General features: G+C 38.4%; 1 protein-coding gene across 1 annotated transcript; it reads left to right on the forward strand.

Annotated features, from left to right (window-relative positions):
- Positions 1-1,752: 1,752 nt before the first annotated feature.
- MRPL3 (mitochondrial ribosomal protein L3) lies at positions 1,753-24,027 on the forward strand. Its single transcript, XM_088521126.1, has 10 exons — positions 1,753-1,868; positions 3,220-3,398; positions 4,439-4,530; positions 5,309-5,407; positions 9,178-9,277; positions 10,098-10,158; positions 16,122-16,230; positions 17,319-17,396; positions 18,465-18,542; positions 23,577-24,027. The coding sequence occupies exons 1-10, from the start codon at positions 1,768-1,770 to the stop codon at positions 23,724-23,726; spliced, it is 1,047 nt and encodes a 348-aa protein (XP_088377252.1). The 5' UTR covers positions 1,753-1,767; the 3' UTR covers positions 23,727-24,027.
- The last annotated feature ends 1,725 nt before the right edge of the window (positions 24,028-25,752 follow it).

Genomic DNA, 25,752 nt, shown 5'->3' on the forward strand with positions numbered 1-25,752 from the left:
ACTGTAGTATACAGGAGCCTCTTGAATTCTTGTCCTACTGATTGCAGAGCAGACAGTTTGCAATCTGATTTCATTCAGACCTGCAGTCATCCAGCCACAGCCACACACAAATCAGCAAGCGCTGATTACGTTTCAGCATCATGAAAAGCTGCATGCACTGGAAAAAAAAAATGTTGATTTTGCATCAGCATGGCCAAATGAAGAAATACTTAGAATAATAAATCAAATAGCAGGGCCTTTAAACTTTTCCTCTCCAGAAATATCTGCAGTTCCATTCATTACTTACAAGTTACTGCAGCACCCTAAGTGAGAAAAGCATCATTGTGTGGCATAAAGACTAGTTAGCATCAGGAGAGCCCTCTTCTCTAGCTGGGGATACTCAGCATGACTTGGCAAGTCAGTTAATCCTGCTGCGTGCCTTGTTTCCCCATCGTTAAAATGGGAACAAATAGAATTTTGCTACTTCCTAGGGACGTGGGTCTCTAGGACAGACAAGATGGCACCCAGGCCGGCTCAGTGCCATGCACAGGCCCTCTAATGCCCTCTGGGCGCTTGCCAGATCAAGCCCTGCGGTACCTGCTGAATGGAGCTGGCTCCGCTGCACTCTGGGCAATCAATAGGATGAGCACAAACCCGCAGTGCTGTCTGCTGACTCTGGGCTCTGTCCTGGTCTCATGTTGCCGGACTCCGGTTTGGGCAGAGGTTTAAGGCAGAGCGAGCGGCTGCCCCCAGGCTAAGCTGGGAGGCTGGAGAGGAAACAAAACCACCCACCAGGCTTTTGCAAAGCTGCTGGGACCACTGACGTAGCAGGGAGGGCGGTTGACATACACCATGTCTAGCTTTGTTTGGGAGTTTTTATGTTAACTTGTGAGTTTTCTCTTAAGAGTCTTAATAGAGGTCAATGGGAAACTTAACACTAACTCATGAGGATCCTGGGCCTCTGTGTGCTTCAATGTATGCCCATATTGGCTTATGAAACCAGAAACATAAAAGGGGATCTCTACATTGCAGCCTTCAAGAATATTTTAAGGTCCCACTTTAAGGATGAGATTAACAGCAACAACATAACGGTTCATGACCGTTGCTGAATCATCCTAACCTAGTTTTCCCTTTTCTACCCAGCCTGGAATAATACAAAAACACTCCAGATAGATACATTAGCACACAAGCAAGACAGGGCAAGACCTTCTAGTCCTTGCCAAAGCCCTCCTCTGCAGCCTTTCCAAGGAAGGCCCTTAGCCCGTTAGGCACATGGGCTGATGGCTCAAGCAGCCCTTGCAGGGCCACAGGGGAGAGAGATGCAGCACCTAAAATCCTGGAAGCAGTAATAAGACCTCCATTGTCACACGGGATGGGCAGGTGAGCGCTGCATCCTGAACAACACACTGTCAGACACCATCCTCGGGGACATTCTGCAGCGAGGACCTTCCCCGGTGGCCTCGGCAGATCCCCACGCCCCGCCTGCTGCCTCCGAGGAAGCCGCCCAGGTCTCGCCACCTCCCGCGAGTCAGCCCCACCTCCGCGGAGGACGGCCCCAAACATCCCGCAGCCGCCAGAAGACCCCGCACATCAACACCCACCCGGGCCCGCGACGCCCCAAAATGGCGCCCGGCCACCACCCGCCGTTGGGAGGCCTCGCCCCTCCCTCTCCGCGCGCCGCCCGAAACCTTCCCCCTGTGAAGCGCTGCTCAGGCCGGAACGTTTTTTCCGGAGGGTTTTGGGCCGGCGGAGCGCGCCGCACCGGAAGCCGCCGCCAACGGCCGCGTGATGGCGGCTCGGGCGCTGCTGGGGCGCTTGGGGGCCCGGCTGTGGGGCTGGGGCCCGGGGAGGCCGCTCTGGGCGGCCGCGGCGGCCGCCCCCGCCAGCAGGTAGCGGGAGGCTGGGGGGAGAGCGGAGCGGGGCCGGGGAGAGCGGAGCGGGGCCTGTCGCGGCGCCGGGATTGAGCCCGGGCTTTGAGTCGCCGCCCGTTGGTAACGGGCAGCTACGTGCGTGCCGCGGCCTGGCAGCAAAGAAGAGATGATGCCCTTAGGCACGCGGAGCGGGCTGCATTCATCTTTACTGTAATACGGGGGAAGGTGCTCAGTGCTGTGAGGACTTTAGTAATTTAAAATGTTTCTGCGTTCGTGAGTGTGCAGCTGGCACGGGGGTGCTTTTCATCCACTGCAAAGCATCGTCCAGCAGCACAGTTTAAGCCTTATGTAATTATACTGTGAAATTATGTATTTCACTTTCCTTGCAGATGATTAACAGGCATGCAAGCCTATTTTTGCCCCCCAAGGCAATCACAACAGTATGAATAAACTGCTGCATACAGCTGTAGTTAAGCTACATTAAACTAGAGCTGTTGGGATAGAAGGGACCTCAGGGGGTCTCCGGTTCAACCTCCTGCTCCAAGAAGGTTCAGCCATGAGGTCATACCAGGTTGCTCAGGGCTTTGGCCATTAGGATCCTGGTGTCCTCAAAGACAGAAACTGCCTGACTTCTCTGGGCCCCAGTTCCAAATCTCTTCTTTTTGAAATTCGTCAGGTTCTTCATCTGCCCATGCCTCTGAATGGCAGCTTTGCCCCAAAGCATGTTAACTCCTCTCTTCAATTTTACTTTATTCGCAAATTTCCTAAGTTGCAAATCATCTCTTCTTGTGGGCCATGGATAGAGACATTAAATAGGACAAGCGTCCCCAAATACTCCTTTGAGTATTTTGTGCCTCTGGCAGAGCACAAAGCACAAACCACAACTGCTGCAGCCTGATGATCCAGCTAGTTCTCACCCATCTGGCTGCTGACCCATCCTTACCCCAACATCCCAGCTTGTGTAGAAGGATGCTATGGGAGACCGTGCTGAAAGGCTTGCTAAAGTCAAATTAAATGACATCCGCTGTTTTCCCTTCAGCCACAGATCCAGGGACTTTATCATAGAAGTGGTTGCCTCATTTATTGTTATTTGCCTCCCTTCTGTTTATTTTTAGAGTACTTGAGAAATTAGATGCAAGCATGATAAATACTTAGGTGTTGTGGTCAGGGATGGCCAATTTGATAGATGATGGTTGAATAGCTTACGAGTGTGATTTTGATCTTTATGATTGCTAACTGTATTACATAATACAGTATATGCTACTCAGATAGAAGCATATTATAAGCATATGCATTAATACAAGCATATGTATTGTGAGACACTGTGTAAACAGTTGAGAAATTTAAACTTTTTCCCATTATTGTGTAGGGGACAGCTGGGCTGTGTGGCCAGGCACATTAACAGTGCAACATGGTGGAGTGAGCATCTTTCTGAAGAGAATGTCAAGTTCCTCCAGAAGGTAACTGCAGAAGAGTACAAAGCCCAGACAGACAGCAAGCTGTGCCCTCTGAAGGACGAACCATGGCCGTTGAATGAGTGGAAACCAGGTGGGAAACTATCTGTTTTGGAGAAAAAAACAGACTTATGCCATAAATATTTTTGTTCTGTTGTTGCATTCCGTAGCATTAGGCTTGTGTGCCGTAAAGTATCATCCTTTTTGCTGTTTCCTCAATCATCTTCACCTCTGCAAGGAACAAAATATGCTCTGTTCTGAGTTTTCCTATGTCCTTGAGGATTTTCTTGTGGATTCACAGACCGCGTTGTTGGTTGCTGTCAAATGATATGAACCTTTGAAGAGTCAAAATCTTTATGTTTTCTCATGCATAAGCCTTTTGAATGGCTAAGTAGTAATGTGTCTTCTTCCTCAGAGTCTAGCAGTCGTTGAAAGAAATGTTTTCAAGTTCACGTACTTTATATCCTTGGGAGTCTTTTTGATGGATACTTTTATTTACTTGTTTATTATCTTGCATTGTGCAAAAATGACACTGATGCAGTGATGATTTTAATGAAAAAATTAAGTTGTAAATTAACATATTGTAATACTTTAAATGTTCTTTAGAGATACGATGTATTACATTTATTTATCTATTTGGGAGGTGTTTTGATTTTTGAAAGTTAAAAGGGATTCATTTTGTGTGTTCTATATTTTCAAGCTGTGGACTCTCAGAAGTCCTAAGAGAATGTCCCTGCTATACAGTAACAGTGACAAGAAATGGAAAGGTCATAATGGGAGGAATATACTACAGAGACCTTTTCTCTTGGTTAATTTGGCTCTAGGATTTTATGTGAGAGTCATTTTTTTTCCACCAAAAATGGGTCTGAAGCATTACTTGTTCTCATCTTAATGATGAACATTGTACATTGTATCAAAGGCAATTTGTACAAAAGAACTTTACTGCTGTAATGTTAAAACGAGAGCCAGTTATTCCAAGCCTACGCACAGGGGATCATTATTTTTTCTGTTTCCTCTGATCTTGTGCTTGTCTGAGCTGAAGAGTCTTTGCAGGATGTTTTTCTGTAGGTCATGAGATTAGCTCTTTCAAAGTTGGAGTGTGGAGTTTCATTTCTGTTCTGTTTTGATCTACAGATTCTCGCAGAGTTGGTGTTGTTGCAGTAAAATTGGGAATGATGCCAATATGGACCAAGTCAGGAAAGAAACATGCAGTCACTCTACTAAAGGTGAAATAAATTGTGTGGAATTTCATCTCCTTACCTGTATTCAGATTGTTAACCAGAAGTTCCAGGCAAAATGAAACTCGATTTGCAGAATAGGGAATCCCAAAGATTTCTTTCAGCATGTGTAGCATGCTGTGCCTGCTCTCTGTTTTTAGACTCTAATTTTTTTTAGGAGCTGTCTGCCTTCTACATCAGATGTTCAGTGATGCAGAACTGTGCGTGGTGTGCATGAGGGAGAGCTGGGATTCACTCTCTGCTTCACTTTATCCCAACTGCAGGCACTTGGGAATTGGTTTCACCTGGTTTACAGAGCTTTTGTGGCTCTGAAACTGCTTTTTCACCTACTCTGGCAGATATGAATGTGAGATTGCTTTGCCAACCTGTTACTGCCATATAATAGACTGAGGCTCTGAAGGATTTCATGTTTACAGCACAAGGGAATAGAGTTAGTAATTTAAACTGTTGTTATTGTATGCTTTATAGTTGCATTTGGTCAGAATTTTACACATCCTGTAGGTAAAAAGGTGGTTATAAAAGTTGATTCAATTTCTAGAGCATTCATGAAAACATGATTTGTGTATTTGTGTTCTCCTGATTTTTTTTAAGGTAAGTCTTCAGTTGTTTGAAAAAAAAAGATTAAAATCACTTTCCTATATTTGTTCTCTGCATCTCCTTATAAAAGAACAGAAATTAAATCTGAGACTTTTTTTTAACTTGTTTTGATAGACTCTTAATAGTTACAGATGTGTCTGTTGCTGGACTTCTATTTTCTTTTTTTAAGGTGCAAGATTGCCATGTTTTAAAGTATATTTCAAAAGAAGATTCAGGTGGAAAATCACCGAGACTCGTTGTTGGAGGGAAAAATGGATCTCCTTTTTCGGTAAGTAAACTGCTTTGGCTGTTTTTTTTTGTTGTTGTTGTTTTATCATCATTACATTACTAGAATTACATGAATAAACTTCCTCTGACAAATTCTTTTGCAGACATAGCTTTTGGAATGTATCTTTTGTCAGATTCACCTTTGCGTGTGTCTTTAGTGGGAGTCTCAATTCTTGGTTAAGTGGCATGAATTTAGGTGTCTTCTCACCTATTTCTGATCGTTCTTTCCCAGAGTCTAGAAAGTGAGGACAACTTGCTGAAGATTTTTGCCCCTTGTTACTGTGAGAAAGCAATAGGTTTGGAAACTTTCTCTTTCTTTGTTACAAAGCATCCTATGGTAATGAGTCTGCAGAACCCTTAGCAGTATAGAAACACCAGGAATCTTCCCCACTTTTGGGTGGGTGGGGAGACTTAACACACCAAAATACACGTTAAAGATCTTTTAATCTCCTGTCATCAGGAGTCATGGGGCTCCTTCAGTTTTTAGATTGATTGTTCTATGGTTGACCCTTTTGTACTGTTTATTTGCTTTTGTTGCAATTTTGCCATGAATCTGTTGAGATTGTTCACTTGCATATAGCTATACCATAAATAAAAAGTTTAAAACTTAAATTTTCAGTCAGACAGCTCTATGAGTGTATTTGTCAACAGCAGTATCAAAAGATGGTCACGTTTTAGATACTCCAAATACCTGATGTGGAATTCCCAGTCTTGAATAACTATGGCTACCTAGCAAAGGGGTTGATCCTGAGGAGGAAAATGGAATTATAGATCAAGGCAGGAACAAAGGACTGCTTTTTTCTGTGATTATATAAAATAGATATTCTATAGCGATACTCTGTAGAGAATATTCTATTCCATAGAGAATTTTATAAATAGATTGTATTCTGTGTGATTCTGTAAAATAGAGCTGTGTACTCTGTGACAGTGTTCCGACATGTCTTTGTTTGTCTTAGGCAATTCCAAAGTAAGATTTATGATTATTATTTTCACTGCTCAAAAGTCTGTGTATTTTGAGAATGTGTATTTCTTTTTTTTTTCCCCCTTCTTTCGGAAAGAAAGTTATCCCAAAGACTCAGAATTAATCCATGTGCTTTTTGTTTGCCTCATCTTCCTAGTGGAGATAAAGGAAAAAGGAACTTCTTTTTTCATTTGATAAGCTTGTTGGCTTTTGTGGGGTAATTTTTGGAGAGGCACATATTTTAATGTATCTCCCTTTATTTAGTGGCTCATATCATGTTTCACTACCAGTGACATTTCATGTGTCTATTCTGTCACTTCCATCCATTTCTGTTTTAATGTGTAACATTTTTCCCTGAAGGAATTAGAGTTGTGCTTTTTCCTCCCTGCTGTGTTGGTTCAAGACATTTTAAAAAATCATGTAAATCTAATGATTTTGAAATTGCATTTTGCACATTGAACTCGTTACTCCTCTTAATTTGCTTAAACTTCCATTTTTTGATAAAGAAAATTGGCTATATCCTTAGACAAATCTGTAGTCAGGACTTGTCATAAGCCAGAGCTCTTAGTAGTTACCATCATCACTGTGTATATTTTTTAAGAAAGAATCTGGCATACAGTTTCTGAACAATTTTAGTTATTAAGGTACCTGCAGATATTGTCTTTCTATGGTTTAAATACAGGTTTGAATTATTGCTGTCTTTATTACTTTTGTATGTTTCTTTTTTTCTCTGAAGTGTCTATGTGAGAATTAAAAGCTGACTGACTCTGTATTGTATTAGTGTAAGCAGTTTATCTTCTGTTAGTTCCTCATAGGAACATCTGTCTTCCTCAGATTCACTACAGCTACTGATGTTAGTGAATTCAGTCTAACGATTCCCTCCTTAATTTCGCTAACAAAGAATGTTTCATCTATTTAAGTGTAGTTTTTTTTTTAAATGACAAGCAATATTTACATTCTTAGCAATAACTCTTTTCTCTTCTTACTTTGATTGATGTCAGTCTATTGCAATTGGAGTATTTTGATTTTTTTCGCATTCAAAATATTTCAAAAAGTACAATTCTGTCAATGTTTTAAGATATTTATATATATATACATGTATGCTGCTGGTTTAATGATCATTTTCCTGTAATACTGAAAGATGTAATAAGCTTGAAATATAAACCCTTGAGATTTCACTCAATATTTTTGCAGTAATGCAAAGCTTTGTAAAGACTTCAGGTTTTTGTTTGTAGAAATACGTATCTGTGACTTCACTGCTTGAAGAAAATTTGTTTCTATTATTCGAGTAGAAGAATGAAACTCTGAAGAAGTAGTGAGTGATTTTAACCATTCACAGTTACTATGTTTTCTTTCAATTCTGATAGCTCTTTCCAGACACGCATGCTGAGCACAGTGTTCCACTTGCTGTCATGTAAAGAAGCAGATTTATGTAGCAGTTAAAATAAAGGGTTGCTTTGCAGCCATTTAGTTGAATTTGATTTATTTTAAATCTTACATAGGGCTACCACAATCTGATGGTCATCTGTCACTAATTCATGAAGTTTTTGTGGCCTTTTGTGAGGGTTTTGTGTTTAATAGATGACTTTCTAAAAATGGTATTTGAGAAGTTTTGTATTATTATTTTAACAGATTGGTTTCAATTAAAAATAAAAAACCTTCAAAGACTTTGAGTTTATACTTCCTCCCCAAATAAGGGTGGTTTATAAATTCAAAAGTTGCATTTTGTGTCTGATTAAGTCAGAGCTGCTTTATCATCCTGCTTCTCCCATTCTTCACAATACTTCTGCTGTTCTCATAACCCGTATTTATATATTTTTAAAAAGAAAAAGGGCAACATGCTGGCTTTCAAACTTACAGAAGCAACTTACATACATTTTAAAAGTTATTCACATTATTTTCTCTGAAAATACAGAGAAACTTTTTTTTTTTTTTTGGAGAGGGGTAATTGCACAGAACTTTTGAGAAGTGAACCTGAGATGTGACTATCCAAGTGTGACAGCGCTGGCAGATGTTTAAATTGGTTTCCACGAGTATTCATTTGAAGAAAAATCAGCTTCATTGCTCTTTCCTGCAGCCTCAGTTTTCCTGCATCTTTTTTTCCCTTACAAGTATCCTCTCAGTGGTCAGCTCTTGTCTGTGAGCTGTCTAGTTTAAAACAGCTGAAAACCGTTTAAAGCGTTTTTAAGTTTATGTCAGAATTCACTAAAATGAAGGACTCTTCTTTATTAAATCATCAATCTTTTGGTATTGAGTGCAGTTGATATATCTTAGAAGTATGCATCATAAACTCATTTTTCATCATTTTACTGCCTCTTTGTTCGGAAAAGCTGTATTTGGTTTCATGAGAAACTAAGCTTTTCCAGAGTATTTTGCAAGGTAAGGCCTAATTTGTCTGTTTTTCTTTATTATGTGTAAGAAAAATTATTTGTGATGATGTAGAACTAAGTCATTGTTAACAGCTTTGAAAAAAAAATGTTTTGAAATGTCTAGAAATCAATTTGAGAAGTGTTAAACACAAGAAAAAGCAGTAGTGTGTTTTATGTACAGCCTATATGGCTAGTTTCTCTATTTTAATTTTAGGAATCTTCATAAATCTCTTGGTCATGTGATGTAACTTCATGGTAACTAGCTGACAAAGTAAAAAGCAGATACAGAAGATTTAAACTATTTCATATACACTTAAAAATTCTCAAGATAAGTGCGGTATGATATGTCTGCTTCTCTGACAGTCTGCAGTCACATTCAGTGAAATGTTGATCCCTGGGTATCTTAAAATTACTTCTTTCTATGGTTACTCTTCCTTATAGAGATCAGAGTCTGAAATGAAAATTTTTAGAGAAGCTGGAGTACCACGGAAGCAGAAAATTACATCATTTAATGTAACAAATGATGCCATCATTAAACCAGGTAATCTTTCTGAGCTACAGAATACGACATGCGTGGTTGTTTGATGTCCTCCACTTGTAAATTTAGTCCAACTCAGGAAATGTATGTTCGTTTCTTTTTATACCAAAAATGTTGAATTCTTATTTATTTTTGAGTACAAACAACCTTTTCATTTTTTTTTGGGGGGGGGGGGAGGAAATAGCCTGCACTTTTTAGAAGATAAGAAACGTGTTTTTTCCTTTTTCCTAGAAAGTCTGTTTTCATTGCTTAGAAAACTAGTTTTTATCCAAGCTTGCTAGTCTTAACGTTGAGTAAACTTGGCTGAAGTGTTGGAAGTAACATGGCATGCATTATTTTATCTGATAGTCATTATGAGAGGGACACTGAGAAGAATTTCATAATATTGTTTCCTGAGGCATAAAGTTGTAGTCTGAGGTTTGGGGTTTTTTTTTTGCTTCAGAAATATGACTGACATATTTTAACAGAGTGAAGATTTGGCAAAACTTTTGCTTCACCCTGTTTTTAAGGAATGTGTTTTTTAAATACATTCCAACTTTTCAGGTGCTTGTAGTTTTAAGTAGAACATATTCTATGTTCTTGCCAAGTCCCTTCTATCCATCTGGAGTTGGGCTGGCAACTGAGAAACTTGCTTAGTAGCAAGTACAAAGCACATGAATTAGTAATGAAGGTTTATGAATAGAAGCAAATAATACACGAATACAAGACGAAGTTTCATTCCTTTCCTGTGACTATGTCATGCCCTGTAAGTAAGATAATGATTTAATGCTGATTTGTGGCTTTCAGCATTTAGTTGAACATGATCTCTCCTCTTCTCTTGAAGGAACTCCTCTGTATGCTGCTCACTTCCGCCCAGGGCAGGTCGTGGATGTAACTGCAAAAACGTAGGTTCCTAACCCTTTAAATGCATAGGGTGCCGCTTTCCAATGGCTTGCTTTCCCTTCCCATCCTTGGCTGGAACTCATGGCTAACAAAAGCCAAAATTTCGTTGTAAAGAGAGTGGCAGAAAATAGAAGTCCATTCAGTTATTGGTTTGTAAATACCAAATTCTCCTTTCCACTGAAGCTTACTTTTAATTTTGAGCAGTAATGTTTAGACAAATACTACTCTTAGGGCTATGGTCGAGCATGTGTTGCTTGTAACAAGTATATGATTAACACCGAGAGCCTTGATAAACAGCTAAGGTGCTTAAGCCTAGCACAGGCCAGGAGGTGTATAATGCTGCACATGTGGTAGGTCGAGCTAGGGGATAAATATTGAGAGGCCTCAGCTCTCAGAAGAGGTCCTTGATTTTAATTTGGCAAAGAGATGCAGAAAGAGGTGAAAGTGTGTGGACAGAATGAGAAGCAGCAAGAAAGTGAAAACGTTTAGCAGGACAACAGAATTGTCACAATCCTATATGGCTTTCTCTCAGATTAGCGTCCATCTCCTCTGCCAGCAACCCACTAATGATCTTTTTCTTTAATGTGAGGGGGAATGTTTTCCTCTCAGAATACTGTGAATACCAAGTTAGGGCTCAAGTGGTAGAGGATGTCAAAATAATAGCTGGCACCTTGCTGCAAAGACTAGTCATGCCTCGTCTGTTACATGCATAATTTCCCCTGCCCAAGAGGATGCAAAAATGTTATCTCAGTGTTACAGTGAAGTACATTTTTGTTATATTATGATACCAAAATGACGTTTTTCATTTGCTGTTCAATTATTTGTGTAATGGAGATAATGCCTAATGGGTTTTGTTGAAATATCATGCATTGTAATTATCTTCTTTTTTGGTGTAATACTTAAAAAGTTCAAACGTTTCCCCTTGTTATTCCTGTGTACATGTAGGGAAGCTGACCATATCAGTGTAGCAGAGTCACCAGTTCTCATATGCCTTCTGTGAGGGCAACCTATTGAAAAATCTATCTACTCTATCTAAAATTTCGATCTAAGGAAGATGAGTCGTTGACTGGAATTAGTATTTTTCTATGTCACACTTGCTTATGTAATACTCGAACCTGGTATATTATTCGTGTAGCTTCTAAACTGTGTTTAGTGAGCAGCCTTTAATTCATCGCAGTTTATTCTGCACCTGCTCAAGTTAAATGCTTTCCCTTTGCAGAAGAGCTTTTAAGAGAATATCTTCATTTTGCCCAATGCTTTGCATGGCACTGCTTTAAATGATTCAGCCTTTTTAAAATACAGGCAGGTATTCCTTTGAAAGGCAAAAAGGATAGAATAATTCAAGTAATTGTTTTGTGGAGAATATTGGACCTGTTTAATAAAAACAAGAGGTTCCTCATCCCTGTGTAGGTTGTTACAAAAATTAGGAAGATGTTCTTAGTTCATTGCATTTCAGAAAAGTCTTGGTTAGTATCTTCATTTGATTATCAGAATCCCTTTTCGATCGTCCCCTTTTAAACTCTCGTTGAAAATAAATTTTTGAATTCGTTTGAAATGTTTTGATTCATTTATACTTCAGTGAGAAAACCACTGTCATGGAAACGAGAAGGCTTAAAGATGTGTGCAGTTTGCTTTTATTCTAAGTCTTGTAATTTGTTCAACCCAGTGTGAGCAGCTTTTAGACACTGACAGTAGATAGCCTGCATGTGGTCTGTCTTCAGCAGGAAATGTTTTCCTTAATGTCTATTTTAAGCCATTTAAAAGATCAGTCCTTACATTTCGTAGTTGCTAGATGAGAGGTTGTTTTGCAAAATTGCCTTTTCTGCCTCTGTTTAACCTGTCTCATGGACATTTCAGGAAGCCATTGGACTATCAGAAATTCTGCCAATACAAAGAAAAAGCAAATAGTAATTTACTTTGAAACGTAAGTAAGTGGTGATTATGAAGAGTTAGCAGCTTATTAAACCTTTGCTAGGTTAACAGTATAGTCCAAGCCTGAAAATATACTCTACAATTTTCTAAAATTATTTGACTAAAAAGCTGTAATTCTTCTCCCTTGCAGCATCTAAATAATTGTATTTTAAATCAGCTAGATTTGAAGAGTTAGCAGCAAACTAAATCATGGCTTAATTAGAGAGCTGTATTCGAGTAGTTTTCTAAATAAATGTTGACTAATTAAGTGCTGGCATTTCACTTAAATCAAACCTGGAAAATAAGGTTCTATACAAACTTATGTGAATGACTTTAACAGCTGCTTTCCTGCAGGTGAGATTAGAAAAACTGTTTCTAATTAAATTCTATTTTTAATTCTCCAGAACTATTATTTTCATTTCATTTAACCTTTACATTAAAATTGTTTTGCATATTCCCAATTGTTGCCTATATGACTCCTTTATGGAATATAGGGAAGCATGCTTTAATGAGATGATTGATAGGATGACATTCCCTGTATGGCATAAGACTGATAATATATATATCTCCAGTCTAATTAAGGTCTCATACAAACTTGCGTATTCAGATGCTGTGCTTAATAATACTGTTGTCCTAAAATCTTGACTTGAATCAAGGATTATTTTTGTTCTGACAACAGTCAGAAGATGGCATACGAAAATCTCAACAGTATAAATGGGATGACAAACCTTCTACTTTTAACACATTTCGATGATAAGATTATCAGAGAGACTGCACATATAACTTGACCTTCTCAGAGTGAAATGTAGATCTTAATTCTGTTTAATACATAGTTCTGGATGAAGATCCTGGTTTTACAAGCCTTCATATTTTTGAAAAGTGTTTATATGGAGCTAGCAGAATTATGCCCATTGCTGTTTTTTCTTTTTTTTTTTTTTCTCTCCGTTATACTGTGTACATTAACTTCTAGTGATGTAAGGAAAGTAAAAAGACAAACTCTTTGAAATCAAGAAATCTGATACTAAGACATGACACCTGCCATCTATTCAAAAGTTGACATAAATATATTCTTACAAGTACTAGTTAATTTTCAGAAGGTTTACAACAAATGTAAAATATATAAACTCCTTTCTGGCTTTCTGTATTATTTCTTCTGCCAAAAACAGCCAGCATCTTAGGTCCTCTGCTTTCTTTATATATGATAAATATTGACTTCAAAAACATTTTGTTTCGTACAGTTGTTGGAAGAATATAAAATCTTGTGTTAGAAATAAAGGTAAATTTTATATTCATAATAATTGTTTTTCTTTGAGTATAGTACAGAAATCCAGCACTTCTCTGAGAGCAGCTCACAGTTGCATCAGGAAGGTCTTAGTTTAGAGGTATGATACTCTGCTGGAATGATAAGAGATGCTGGCAGGACTAGTAAATGCCTAACTGAACACTCCTTCTTACAAAGCTTGATTTTAAACTGGTGCTAATAGTCTCTTAATTTTATTTTAAAATTTACTTCTGATTTACATAAACCTGTAGTTTAATACTGTTCCCAACTTTCTTTAAGAGAAAGGATGAGGTTAGGAAAAACCACATCATTGTTTTTCAGCTTGGGATGTGCTTAAATAATATAATACACTTGTATGATTTTTCTTTTGAAAAACAAAAATGAAACAGAACTGTAGCTTCTTATGGTGAACATTAAATCACAGCAATGATTGTGAGTTGCAAGTTGAATAGAAAATTAATGTTAAGAAAAGTTAAAAAATAATTCTTTGCTTCTTTCTTGACCTTAATATTTCCAATGTTGGATGCTGTTTCACATTGTAGTTTAGTAGATAGAGCGTTGTTTTTTATTATATTTTACAAAAGGTACAAATTTACAGCATGTTGCATCATTCATGTTTAAAAAATGGACCACCTGAATCAGGTATTGAAGTGGTTTCATTGCATCAGGGATTTGGTTCTTGATTAAAGTTGACAGTACTATTTTCTTTTGGAACGGGCACTTCAGCTGCTTGTGTGGTTTTCTGTGCATTGCAAGTGCATCTCTGCAGCTAAGGAATTCATCATGCCCTCAGTCTGCTCTCCCTGGCCGCTGCGCAGCTGTTGCTGGGTGACCCACTTGCACTTGGTTTGGGAGAGTTTTTTAATTCCATCTTGCAACTAGAGATGCCAGAAGTAGTCTGTTTGAAAAACATGGCCTATAGTAGATAAAACAAGAAAGAAAAATATTATTTTTGCAGAATAGATAAAAGTTTTCGTACTGTCTTGTTGCTGTTATGTATTTTATAGTTACTAGTGCCTCAGCAATCTAAAAATGCAGAAGAATATGGAGTTTCAGCCACTCTTAAAACACGAATATTTTTCAAATAATATTGCCAACAACTTCTTGTTTTACATTTTTTACACCTCTCCCTATTCAGTACTGCAAGCTTTTAGAGTAAGCTTGATTTATGAGATGTTGATGTAACGAAACTTTACTGCGTTTGGATTTCTGTCCTGTACTCCTGATCCCAGATATTCCTGCTCCTCCCTCCGCCAGGTGCCCTCAGTTCCTGGCCATACCCCCATCCTTGTCATGTCCCCTTGATCCACCAGTGTCTCCTGTCTGGGAAGGGCTCCGGCTGCTCGTGCCAGGTGCTTGTGTGCCAAGTGGCCGGCTGGCAGGCCAGAGGGACAGGTGACACTTTTGACCGTGCTATAGCATCTCTGTAGTTGTAGGAGATGAACAGAAAAGAAGAAAGGAGAGAGAGAGAGAAAAAAAAAAAAGGTACTCTAACCAAAGATTTTGATTTCAGATAAATGAATCTAGGTATCCTACTCTGCCAGATTTCCCTGGAGTTCTGTGGCAGATTTAAATGTGGGCACAGGGGAGCTGGGAGGCAGACACTGGGGTTGTACGAGTCACTTTTGCTGGTGTCTCACTGCTTTTAAAGGTTCTTTCTGTGTCTGCTTTTGACTCTGGTTTGGCTGGTTGGCTAAAGCAAATCCTCTAGAGGAGAACTGTCCAAATGGAAGAGGAAAGAGTGGGGAATGGTGTTTTCAGCATTCTGGAGTTTTCTCCGCTTATTAATGGTATTACTTTAATAAGTTGTTGGGTCAGCAAAAAGTTGCCCATTTATAGAGCCTGTGCAGTGCATACTCACACACAGTTCTGTTTTCTTGGGCTTGGCTGGAAGGTTCTAATGTTTAAACTAACAGGACTGTGCCATAGCCATGAGAGGATTTCTGTAAATTGAAGGAAAAGGATCATCTTGTTTAAGTTAATCAAATAATCGGTGCAGCCATAATCCCTGTGGAAAGACTTTTTCTCTTGGAAACTGACAGTGCTGCAGGTTTAAACATACTTTAATCTGCTTTTTCTTTGTGTAACAGTAAGGCAATTTTCTTGTTGAGTCTGTCCCTGCGGTAAACACAGAACTCCAAAGGCAGTAATATTATCGTTTGCCTCAAAGATTAAGGTGTGGATGTTGAAGAAGCATTTATTTGTAATTTTGTTTTAGACCTTATGTGTCAGATGAGTCCAGATCAGAAGATTTATGTATTTTCACTACATATAAAGCTGTTTTCTAGAGTTGGCTGTTATGAGATAAATCTGTTGTAGTTTGGTAAACAAATGCTAGTTTGCTTATTTGGATGCTTCTCTTTGCAGTCTTGATTTTCATCTCTTGATCTTCAACAGATCTTTTCATCTTTTATTAAGTTTTGGTATGGGTTATTATTCAGTTTTTCCTTATTTATTTTGTTTTTCTTATATGTCATCTTAACATTGGTGAGAGCTTCAATATAGTAACTGGTATTGAGGAGCATCACAGCAAGGAGCTTTGTTAGCCTTTTTGCTTATTTTACTGTCTTCCAGTGCTTTTTACTCTCTAAACATTAACCAGTGCCCTAGAATATGTTTGTGATATAAAATATAGATTTTAAAATATTTTCTTCTGACTGCTGAGCTTTGCTACACGTCAAGAAATCAGGAGTCTGGCTGAAGTTACTGTTCGTTGCTAGGATATTCAAGTATGATTAACCCATTTGTTTTTTTTTTTAATTTTCTTTTCAGAATTGGTAAAGGATTTCAAGGTGTTATGAAAAGATGGGGATTTAAAGGCCAGCCTGCTACTCATGGCCAAACTAAAACTCACAGGCGTCCTGGAGCAATATCTACCAATGTGAGGACTCTTCTTTCTTTTTTCCTTGCCTTTTTTTTTTTTTTTAAACCTGGTTTATAAACTTCGCCCCGATATGTTCACTGAAACTAATTATTTCAAAATAGCTGTCCCTTTTAGCACAGACAAGCAGGCTTTCCAGTGTGTTGTCCACTCTGTGCTAGCAGAGAATACCAGTTTCCTGAGAGGAAGTTCAGAAATCAAGGAACAGTGCAGAAATGGTGCAGACAGCTACTCTCTTATATCTTAATTTATGAATATCCTGTATTGGTAGCAAGTAAAACATGTAGCTGAGCAGATTTTGGTACTTGGCAGTATAGGTGAAATAGTGATCTGAAACCAAATTAAAAATTCCTTTATTATGGCATTTATGGATTGGAAAAGATTACCAGCTGCTTTAAATTGTGGCAATTCTGATACTGGCTTGGCAAGGTAACTAGATAGTGCTGTCAAAGTGAATTTTATTACGCTTATTCCTGCCTTTTTTTCCCTACCTTTGTTCTCCAAGTTTTCCAAATGAAAATGAGGTAGAGAAACTGGAGCAGTGGAGAGAGTTTCATTTTATATTCTATTCTGAAAAATAAATGTTTAACAAAAATGTGTGCATCTGTAGCAAAGTTGTTATAAAACTTAAGAGGAGGAAGAGGAGAAGCTCAAGTTATCTTAATTTTGGCTGCCTTCTGAGTCAGGGCTGCACTGGAGCTCTGTGATGGACTCCACATGTAGTTTTAGCAAGTCACTGCTTTCCATGTTAAAGGCACGAGTCTTGTGCTGACAGGGATTTTAGAAAACTATACTCTTTATTCCTTTGCCAAGTAAAAATATGACGAGTGAAAATTTTTCTCTGAATCTGCAAATATTTTAGTCAAGCAAAGCTAATATCTATTGGTTGATATAGTATTTTTATAGCATTATTATTGAAGAAGATATTTCAGGTAATGCATAGTTTAATACTTAACTTGGAGGTATTTAAAATGCTAATTAAATATTTTCAGTGTTGAAAATACCAATATATTTTCTTTGCTTCTCCCCTTGGCTTTGTAAATGTACGTCTTGCAGTTTTGTAATCTTTGAGCTCTCTTTGTACCTAGAAAGCTTCCAAAGTTTACCGTGGAAAGAAAATGCCTGGTAAAATGGGTAACATTTACAGAACATCCTTTGGATTAAAGGTGAGTTTACTAGAATATAAAAGGGGGCTACCTAGACAAGCAGTGGATGTGGTGGTGGTGGTGGTGTACCATCCACCATTCCCTGTCAGCTTCAGAATTCGGGATCATAGCTGCATCTTTAAGTAAGAAAGCTGAAAAGACCTAAGTGGCAAATATGCACTCCTGCCTTTTTGTGGCTTACAAAGGGGAAAATAAGACACCTGAACTGCCTTATGCATATGTGCAGTACTTTGGCACAGGTGACGCTGCCACATATAATGTGCTTGTCACTGTGTGCCTTGATCTCTGCCTTTGAAGTAGGAAAGTACTCAGGTTTATTGAGACCCTTCAGTTAGGTCTTAGTGCCTGTTCTGCTTGTTCAAATCCAGCCAAACTCTGTGTTCTTTGATGTCGCTGCTTTACAATGGCCTTGCAGGTTCCTGTGCAAAAAGGGGGTTATGGTTTCTGCCTCGATTCTGATGTGTGCACACCTGCAGCACTGCCTGGGCTGTTTCTGCTACCACTCTCTGTCTTTGCAGGCACAATCTGCTGTTTGCACACAAAGCATATTAACCTACACCCCGCGAGTGTGTGCTGCTGCTCTCTGCTAATCAAAACTAATGTTTTGTAACTAGAAAATGTGCATGTTCAGTTGAGCACCTCATAGAATTAAGAAGTTAAAAAAATGTTTGCAGTAGCATTTTCTTGAGTATATTTGTCTTAATTTGTCACATGTGATTTTTACAACAGCTCTTGCTGTTAGAGAGAGAGAGACTTGGGAGCTTAAATTGGTATTATACTGGGTGAAGAGCTATCGTATGTAGCCTGATCATAAGTCATTTAAGCTAACTAATAGCTTTCCTGCATTAGACCACTATCCACTTAGCATGGCAAGTGACTTGAGTTTTGTGGCAAGTTTAGGTCTACGCAGAACATTCTTTTTCCCTAGAGTTCTACCTGCCCTTAATCAATCAGTTTGTGCTTCACTGTAGCTTGTATATAGCTTGTATTATAGCTTGTATTCCCAGCTCATATAAAGCTGAGAATATTGTCTAAAGATAGTCTCAGTATTTTTTTTCTGTCTCCTAGGTGTGGAGAATCAACACAAAACATGACATTATTTATGTAAATGGGTCTGTTCCAGGTCACAAAAATTGTCTGGTGAAGGTACGTTTGCTTGCTTTAACTCATTGCTTATTTAGTGACTGTTAATCTCTACAGCTGTCTCCTTACAGTAGGAGAAACATTGGTTGAATGCAACCTTCAGATTATGAATGATTACTGGGGACAGTGGATCACCACCCACACCAAACAGCTCATTCTTAGCTTTGCACTACAGTTCTGTACCTATCTAGCCTGTGATAAGCCAGCACAGTTGCTCTAAATTCGTGGTAGGTGTCTTGGGTCTAGGGCATCCTCTTTTAGCAGTAATCTGAGTCACTAGCTTGTTGGTGAGATTTCTGGAATATTACATAAGGGCTGTATTCATGAGCAGAAATACACAGCTAGCACTGCTTTAAAAGTAATAGAAAGCATTCCCAATTTCATGGCCATACTCAGTATCAGTTGACTTTTTTACAGAGCAGCTGAGGTGCAGCTCATTTAACAGCTAGACTTAGCATTCATTTTGGGGGTTCTGCTTTTAAGTGGATTAAGAACGCAGACATTTATTCTCTAATATGAAGTAGCTTTATTTGCTTTTAAACCAAAGTCACGTGTCTTAGTATTGCCCATTTGTATTTAGGCTGTGGAGATCTCATTTAAACAAGCTGTCTTCAGCTTGCGAATCAGACATTGTACACCTCTCCTGGCAGAATAATTTACAGCACGGGTGCTGTGCTTCTCTCATCATTGGGCCAGCTCCCCCTCTTGCTTTTTTCACAAAGATAGTACTTTCACTAGAATCCATAGCACCCCTGTTACTGGGTTTGCTCTGGAAGCAGTTCTGCTGTTGGCTTGAGGAGGCTTGAGGAAGCAGGATTGCTGTAAGCAGCTTGTTAATAGGAAACTGCTGGGCCAAAGCATCAGAGCATATCCAGTAAAACAACTTTGACATCAAAATGTGAAGAGGGTAACTGATTTTGATGGCAATGGCATTCTGCTCTGCCACCATTCCAGTGCCTGCCGTCTTTGCTGGTGATTTCCATTCAGTTCACTCACTGTGAGCAGTAGTTGGAATTTTATCCAAAGAACAGAAGTAAAAATAGTTTTGTTGTTTTTTCAAGTAAAGTTAATTTTAACATGTAGAAATTCTGTTAGTTGTATTTGCAGTTTACCTGTGTTTGAAAATATTTCATGTCATAGTTATCTGCAGTTTAAAAGTGCAGATATCTTGAAGTAGGCTTTCGGGCATGTGAAGCACATTTCAGAGTCGTAGCTATTGTCATTGTTAGAAAACAGGGTTAAGGATCCACGAGGAGGAGGAGGCGGAGAGGGATTTCGTGCCTTAGAACGGCTTGATTAAAATGGTGTAATACTTGAAAGACTCTCATCTTTGTCAAAGCTCCTTTAAATGTTCATGGATTTTTAGTAACAAATAAACTTATGCTTTCACATGAAGACACAATGCTGTTTGAAATTATTTTAAAAAATCAGCTCCACTCATAGTTGGTAATTGGAAGAGAGGGTTATAGCCATATGAGTTGGATATTGAATCAAGAATTTTCATTTTAAAATACATTTCTGAAGAACAGAGGAAACTATTTAAAAAGACATCATGCAATGTTGTGCATGTTTGTCTCCCATGTCTGATTCTTCTCAGTTTGCTGCATTTTTCTGTGGTGTTTTTGAGCTTGTGTCTTACTGCTCTTCCTCCCTGATATTTTGTTATTTACATAGAGCCTTTGACTCTATACATTGATGTCAAAGCTGTTTGAACCTGAAGCTGAGGAGAGAAATTGTGAGATAGCAGCTTTTATAATTACTGTTCATTCCACTAAATATCCACCTGCAATTAGGTAGGGCTAATGTCTAGGCAATGTGGAGCTATCTGTCTTTATCTGTGCTTGTAAGTGGAACATCATGGTAATATTTTTTAACTCTGTGCCTCTCAAAGCATTTGTGTCCAGTGCCCACTCTTTGTTGCTTGGTAACCATTAAAACCACAGTGCCCCTTAAAGTATGTGTTTGTCTTCTGTATTTTGTGTATTTTTAGAAACTTAGTGCATCAGCACTGTGTCTGGGCTGAGATGAAGCACTTGAGTTCTTCAAGTTTAATTTTCAGCAGAAAAACTGCAGGGCGCTAGGATGGATTCCCGGTTTAATTAGAAGTCAGTTTTCATTTGATATTGCACACTGAACTGTGCAAGCGAATAACTGACATAAGTAATGTTTCTAGTTAGATGGAAAATTAATCAAAAAAGCTCACTTCATCACTTCAAAAGAATCTATGCTCAGATCTAATAAAGTACAGCCTTGACGTGTGGACTAATGACGTTAAAATGGTGGTGGGTTTTTGTTTGGTTTTGTTTTTAAGGCAAAATAACACTTGCCTGAAATGGGTGTAGTTCTTGCATTCAATTTCATATACGACCTCTAAGGTAGCTTAGAAGCTGAAGTAGGTAATATGGCACTTAAGAATTTTTTTTTTAAATAATTTATTTAAAGATTTTTCTGTTAGTCAAGAGTTGGTATTCTGCTGCTGTGGATGCTAGAATAGCCTGAAGCCTCGTTAAAGTGCAAGTGTGAGAGCTGTGACTTAAGCATCAAAATTTGATGCTTATTTAAGACTGTATTAAGTACTTTGTGATGATAGATTTCTCAAATTGTGTTTGTTTATCCTGACTATTAAGCTGTCAACATATGGGAGATGAATACGTGCAGTTTACTGAGTGTCTGCTAAATCATTTCTGTGTTTTAAAGGTTTAGTAACAAAATCATGACCAAGTCCAATTTCTGCATTCTCTAGTATTTATCTCAATTTAAAAACTTCACAGATTATGTATACTAATATTAATATAGTGCTTACGCACACCAAATAATTGTGTTATACAAAGTTATAACAATGAGTGTTTACAGGATGGTAACAGCCAGTTGGACCCTCAGCCTAATTCCTTCCGTGGGTGAAAGCTAAATTCACTGGGCTTTAGTAACACTGAGTGTTAAGTCTTGTTCTGACTTCATAGAGACTCCTATTTTTTGAGAACTCTTTAGAAGAGAATGCTAATATATTGAAATGGGTCAATGCTACCCTGCAGAAAAGTACTTTTAAAAAGTTTAATAATGTCAGGGCCATCATTTTGAGTTATAGATATTATTTTTGTCTCAGGGTCCAAAAACAGCTGAGAGATTTGTATGTTAAATATTTGCGCATAATCGTACATCTGTTAGAGTCTGCAGCTGTACTATGGAAAATTACTAAGGCCATTGCATATAGCAGCCACTTTCAGTATAAATTAAAAGAAAAGGTAAATAACTTATGTTTGGGAAGGAAGGAAGTGAAATGGTATTTAGTACAGTTTTTAATTTTTTACACTGAAGCATTGTTTTCCAGGCTTGCAGTTTTTACTCTGAGAAATAAGGTAAAGGGCATTCAGTGGGATTTCTTTACCTTATTAAGATGCTTTTAGAAGGATTACTGAGAGTGTAACTCATACCAGATCATTCAAACTTCTTGTCTGCATACACTTTGTATGTACACTTTGATGAGTGCATACTATTAATCTCATTTATAATATCGTGAAATATGCATACGAGTATGAGGAAATAGATATGCAAAACTTTGGGTATGCAGTGTCCTTCATAGAGGTAGAGAAAGTCATTCAGTAATTGCTTGCAGACAGGTAAGTGGCACAGCTTTTTGAGTTGCTAATCAAAACTTTCAGAGGTAAAGTGAAATTCATTCTCTTTTGTAGGAATAATAATGCAGTCTTGAAACTTAGAAGGAAAAGAGACATGGTCTTTCAAACTGGTATTGATGCACTAAGTTCGTGCTTCAGGACTGGAACTTAACTTGCATTTGGAAGAATCGAACATAGAAGTTTCTTCATAAGCTGAAGTTTAAGTCTAATATTGTGTGCTACATTTGCAAGAATTCTCTTAGATGTTGGTAGAGACTTGAGTAATACAGATGTGAATCTGGTAAATACAGTGCTGTTAGAACAGAACTGTCAGCAGACATAAAATTGTTTTATTTAATTTTGTTGTAAATTATGGTTGCCTTTGGTGGGTTTCTTTCCGAAAAAAAGTAATAAGATTCCTTTACTTAAGCAGCAAAGGAAAAAAAAAAAAGAGAGAGAGAGAGCAGTAAACTCTTCCTCCCTAACCTATTTGTACTTTTTTAAATCCAGTTGAATATAGTGGTGACTGAAAGGAGTTATTACAGCTCCCACAGAAAGATCATATGTAACAATTCGGAAATGAAAAATTTGGTTTTAAATAAAATTTCATCATTTGAGAATTTGTAGCTTTCCGTTCCTCAGAGATACCAGCTGTCTATCTTCTACCTCAGACAATCTGCTTTTTGCTGATAATTCCAGCTACTAATTTTCTTCAGAGATTGAAGTTTCAAGGACAAGTTTTTAAATCTTTTGACATGTAGAAAGGTCAGTATAGGAAAGTTATTTCTGCGTGGCATTATCTTTCTTAGAAATTAGCTTTCTTAAAGGCACATGTTTTACAAACCGGGGTGCTCGTTCCATGAAGAATTCTTAGTACTTATCTTTGCACTCACTGAATAGTTCCTCAGTAGTCAGAACGGCTCGGTACAGCACGTGAAATTAAGCACTTTGCAAAATCAGGCCAGAAGTAGCAAAAAGGATGTCTTGGTTGTTGAAGGGATTACACTGCGTAATATAACTTGATATGTCCTGTAGGAAAATAAATGAGATAAACATAGTTAAACCCAGCACTATTTACACATTTATTTTAGCAGCATATTGAAATAGTGAGCCATGGATTCATAGCAGTAAACTTGGATTTCTCACAGTATGGCACAAGTGATGAATTCTGGGTTGGGGATGGGGGATTGGTTCTTTAGTTTTTTTTTTTTTTAAGCTCTTCAATGACTTGGGTACAAAATACTGAATTCTGTAGTTGAGTTGGTATTAAAATGACTGATGATTAGACATGGAATTCTTCAGATATATGGGAGTAGTGTGAAAACTGTCTCTCATGCATTCAAGGTGATTTCTTTGAGCTCTAGTGCATGACTATCTGTGAGACAGATTTAATAAATTCCTTTTTTTTCCTCTACTTTCTTAGGTGAAAGATACCAAATTGCCTGGTTACAAGGACTGCAATAAGAACCCTCCATTCCCCACATATTTTGCTGATGGAGATGAAGAATTACCAGAAGACTTGTATGACGAGGACGTTTTCCAATTCACAGATCCATCTGTCACATATGCTTAATGTTCTTGACAACTTTGAAAACATATGTTTTTATCTTACTTTCATGAACTTTACATTGCTGTGTAAGAGTAAACCTGTAAATTGTGATCTGGTCAAGTGACCTGGACATTTTGATACTGCCATTTTGGCCAAGTTATAAGATTTACCAGTGTCAATTTCAAATCTATGTTTAAAGCAGCAGGTGAGTCTGAGGGCCAGATTGTAAAGTGCATCAAGTGCTCCGTCTTCAGTGATCTTTTGTCCTTTGCCATAGGTTGTGAAATCCTGAACATTTCTTTGTATTGAAGATGGTTCTATTTAACTTTCTGAATGCTACAAAACTCTATACTTCTCTTTTGTGGAAAGTATTCTGGCTAACTTTGATCAATCAAAAAGATTTTAAAATCTGTTTTGGCATCTGAGTGGGTAGGTAAATAGATGCAAGAATAACCCCAAATAAAGCCGGGAAAATGCAGAAACATGGGCTTGTTTCCTTCCTTCCACCAGAGCTCTTTTTCTCCTTTTGCATTTACATTGTGTTGAGTATAACATAGTGGATACCCAACAAATTTTCTAGAGGAAAGATCGTACCAACCACTCTCTGTGTCTTCGGAGAGCTCTCACAGTGTATGTGTGAGGGAGTGTTCAGGTTGGAAATTTTTCTAGCAAAGAAGCACTGAGACTGTGGTGGCCCCCTTTTTGTTGCCTTTGCTGCCAGCTCATGCTGAACTTCACAGAGGATCCCTCACATGCGTTCTGGGGAAAAACTATCTACAGTTGTCTCTGTATTGGATTTTTATGCTGTTGGAGGAGAGCTTTGTCAAGGAAAAAAATCAGATGTGAAGTATTCTTCCTTATGCTAATAACTCTTTTTCTTCTATTCTACCTTTTATTAAGAGTTGGAATCTCTACCTTCCTTTTATTTTCATGCTATGTTATTTGCTATTCAAAAGTGTAATCTTTTGAACACTGTAAATCCACTTACAAACAGAATCAAGTGCCTGCATGGCTGCCAGAGTGCCATCTGCAGTAGTTCAAGCAAGGAATTGGAATATCCTAAGCCAGCCTTAATACGATGTTGTCTACTCATTCTTGCGGCCTCATGGCAAGACATCAAGTACCTAAAACAAGGAAGAGGTTTCCAAAGAGCTTACTACTGTTATCTACCTCTAAAGTGATGTCCTTGTGCTTATCATGGTGTCTCTCAGTCACTGAAGATGTTCTGAATTTTTTTGGAATAGCTTTGAAAAAACAAGCCATCTTAAATATATATATATGTGTGTGTGTAGGTATAAAGTTGCTATATATATATATATATATATATGGTTTTAGTATATTAGAAGAGATCATTAGAGAACTTGGTATGGAAATGTGAACTGATAAATATCTACATTGCAGGGCATGCTTTTAGATAGTTTCAGACAAGTTAGAAGTGTGATTTAAGTGAGTGTAGCAGAATGCTGTGCCGCAGCACAGTGTCTGTATTTTGGCCATGATATTGGTAATCTGCGCAGGTTGTCACCTGTTCAGGATAACTGCCATCTCCCAAAGAGGACTTTTGGTGCCCATTTGCCTGAATACACAATAGATTTCAAACAGTGATAACATTTCAAGCTTCCTTGCTATTGACCATGTGCAAATCAGGTATGCCCAAATGCCTCCCTGCTGCCCTCCTCTGGTTTATGGGGTAATTTCATAGAGTGTGTTTCCCATGAAGAAACTCCTTCCTGCCTGCGTGGGTTGTGCTGCCTCTGTCTTTCCCTGCAGCTGCCACTGCTCCTTGCCCATAGAGAAATGATATCCCGAGGACGAGAGGGCGAGCGCTGGGGCTCACCCCTACAGGAGCAGGGGGCAGGTGGAGTGGGAGAGCGTGCACTTGCGCTGCTGCTGTTGGGAGAAGGCCGGTAAGTTATGGAGATACTTGCTTGGGGCAAGAGCCAAAGCCTGTTAGCACCTCTGTGTGTGGTTTCATAACTGTTCAGAGGGTAATGCTTCCTTCTTTTAATTGCTTTGTTGTTATTTTTTTTGTTGACTGCAATGAGAGTCC

The sequence above is a fragment of the Tinamus guttatus genome, unplaced genomic scaffold (genome assembly GCF_059628265.1).
Source record: "Tinamus guttatus ecotype Peru unplaced genomic scaffold, ASM5962826v1 Tinamus_guttatus_pri_ptg000115l, whole genome shotgun sequence".
Lineage (NCBI taxonomy): Eukaryota > Metazoa > Chordata > Aves > Tinamiformes > Tinamidae > Tinamus > Tinamus guttatus.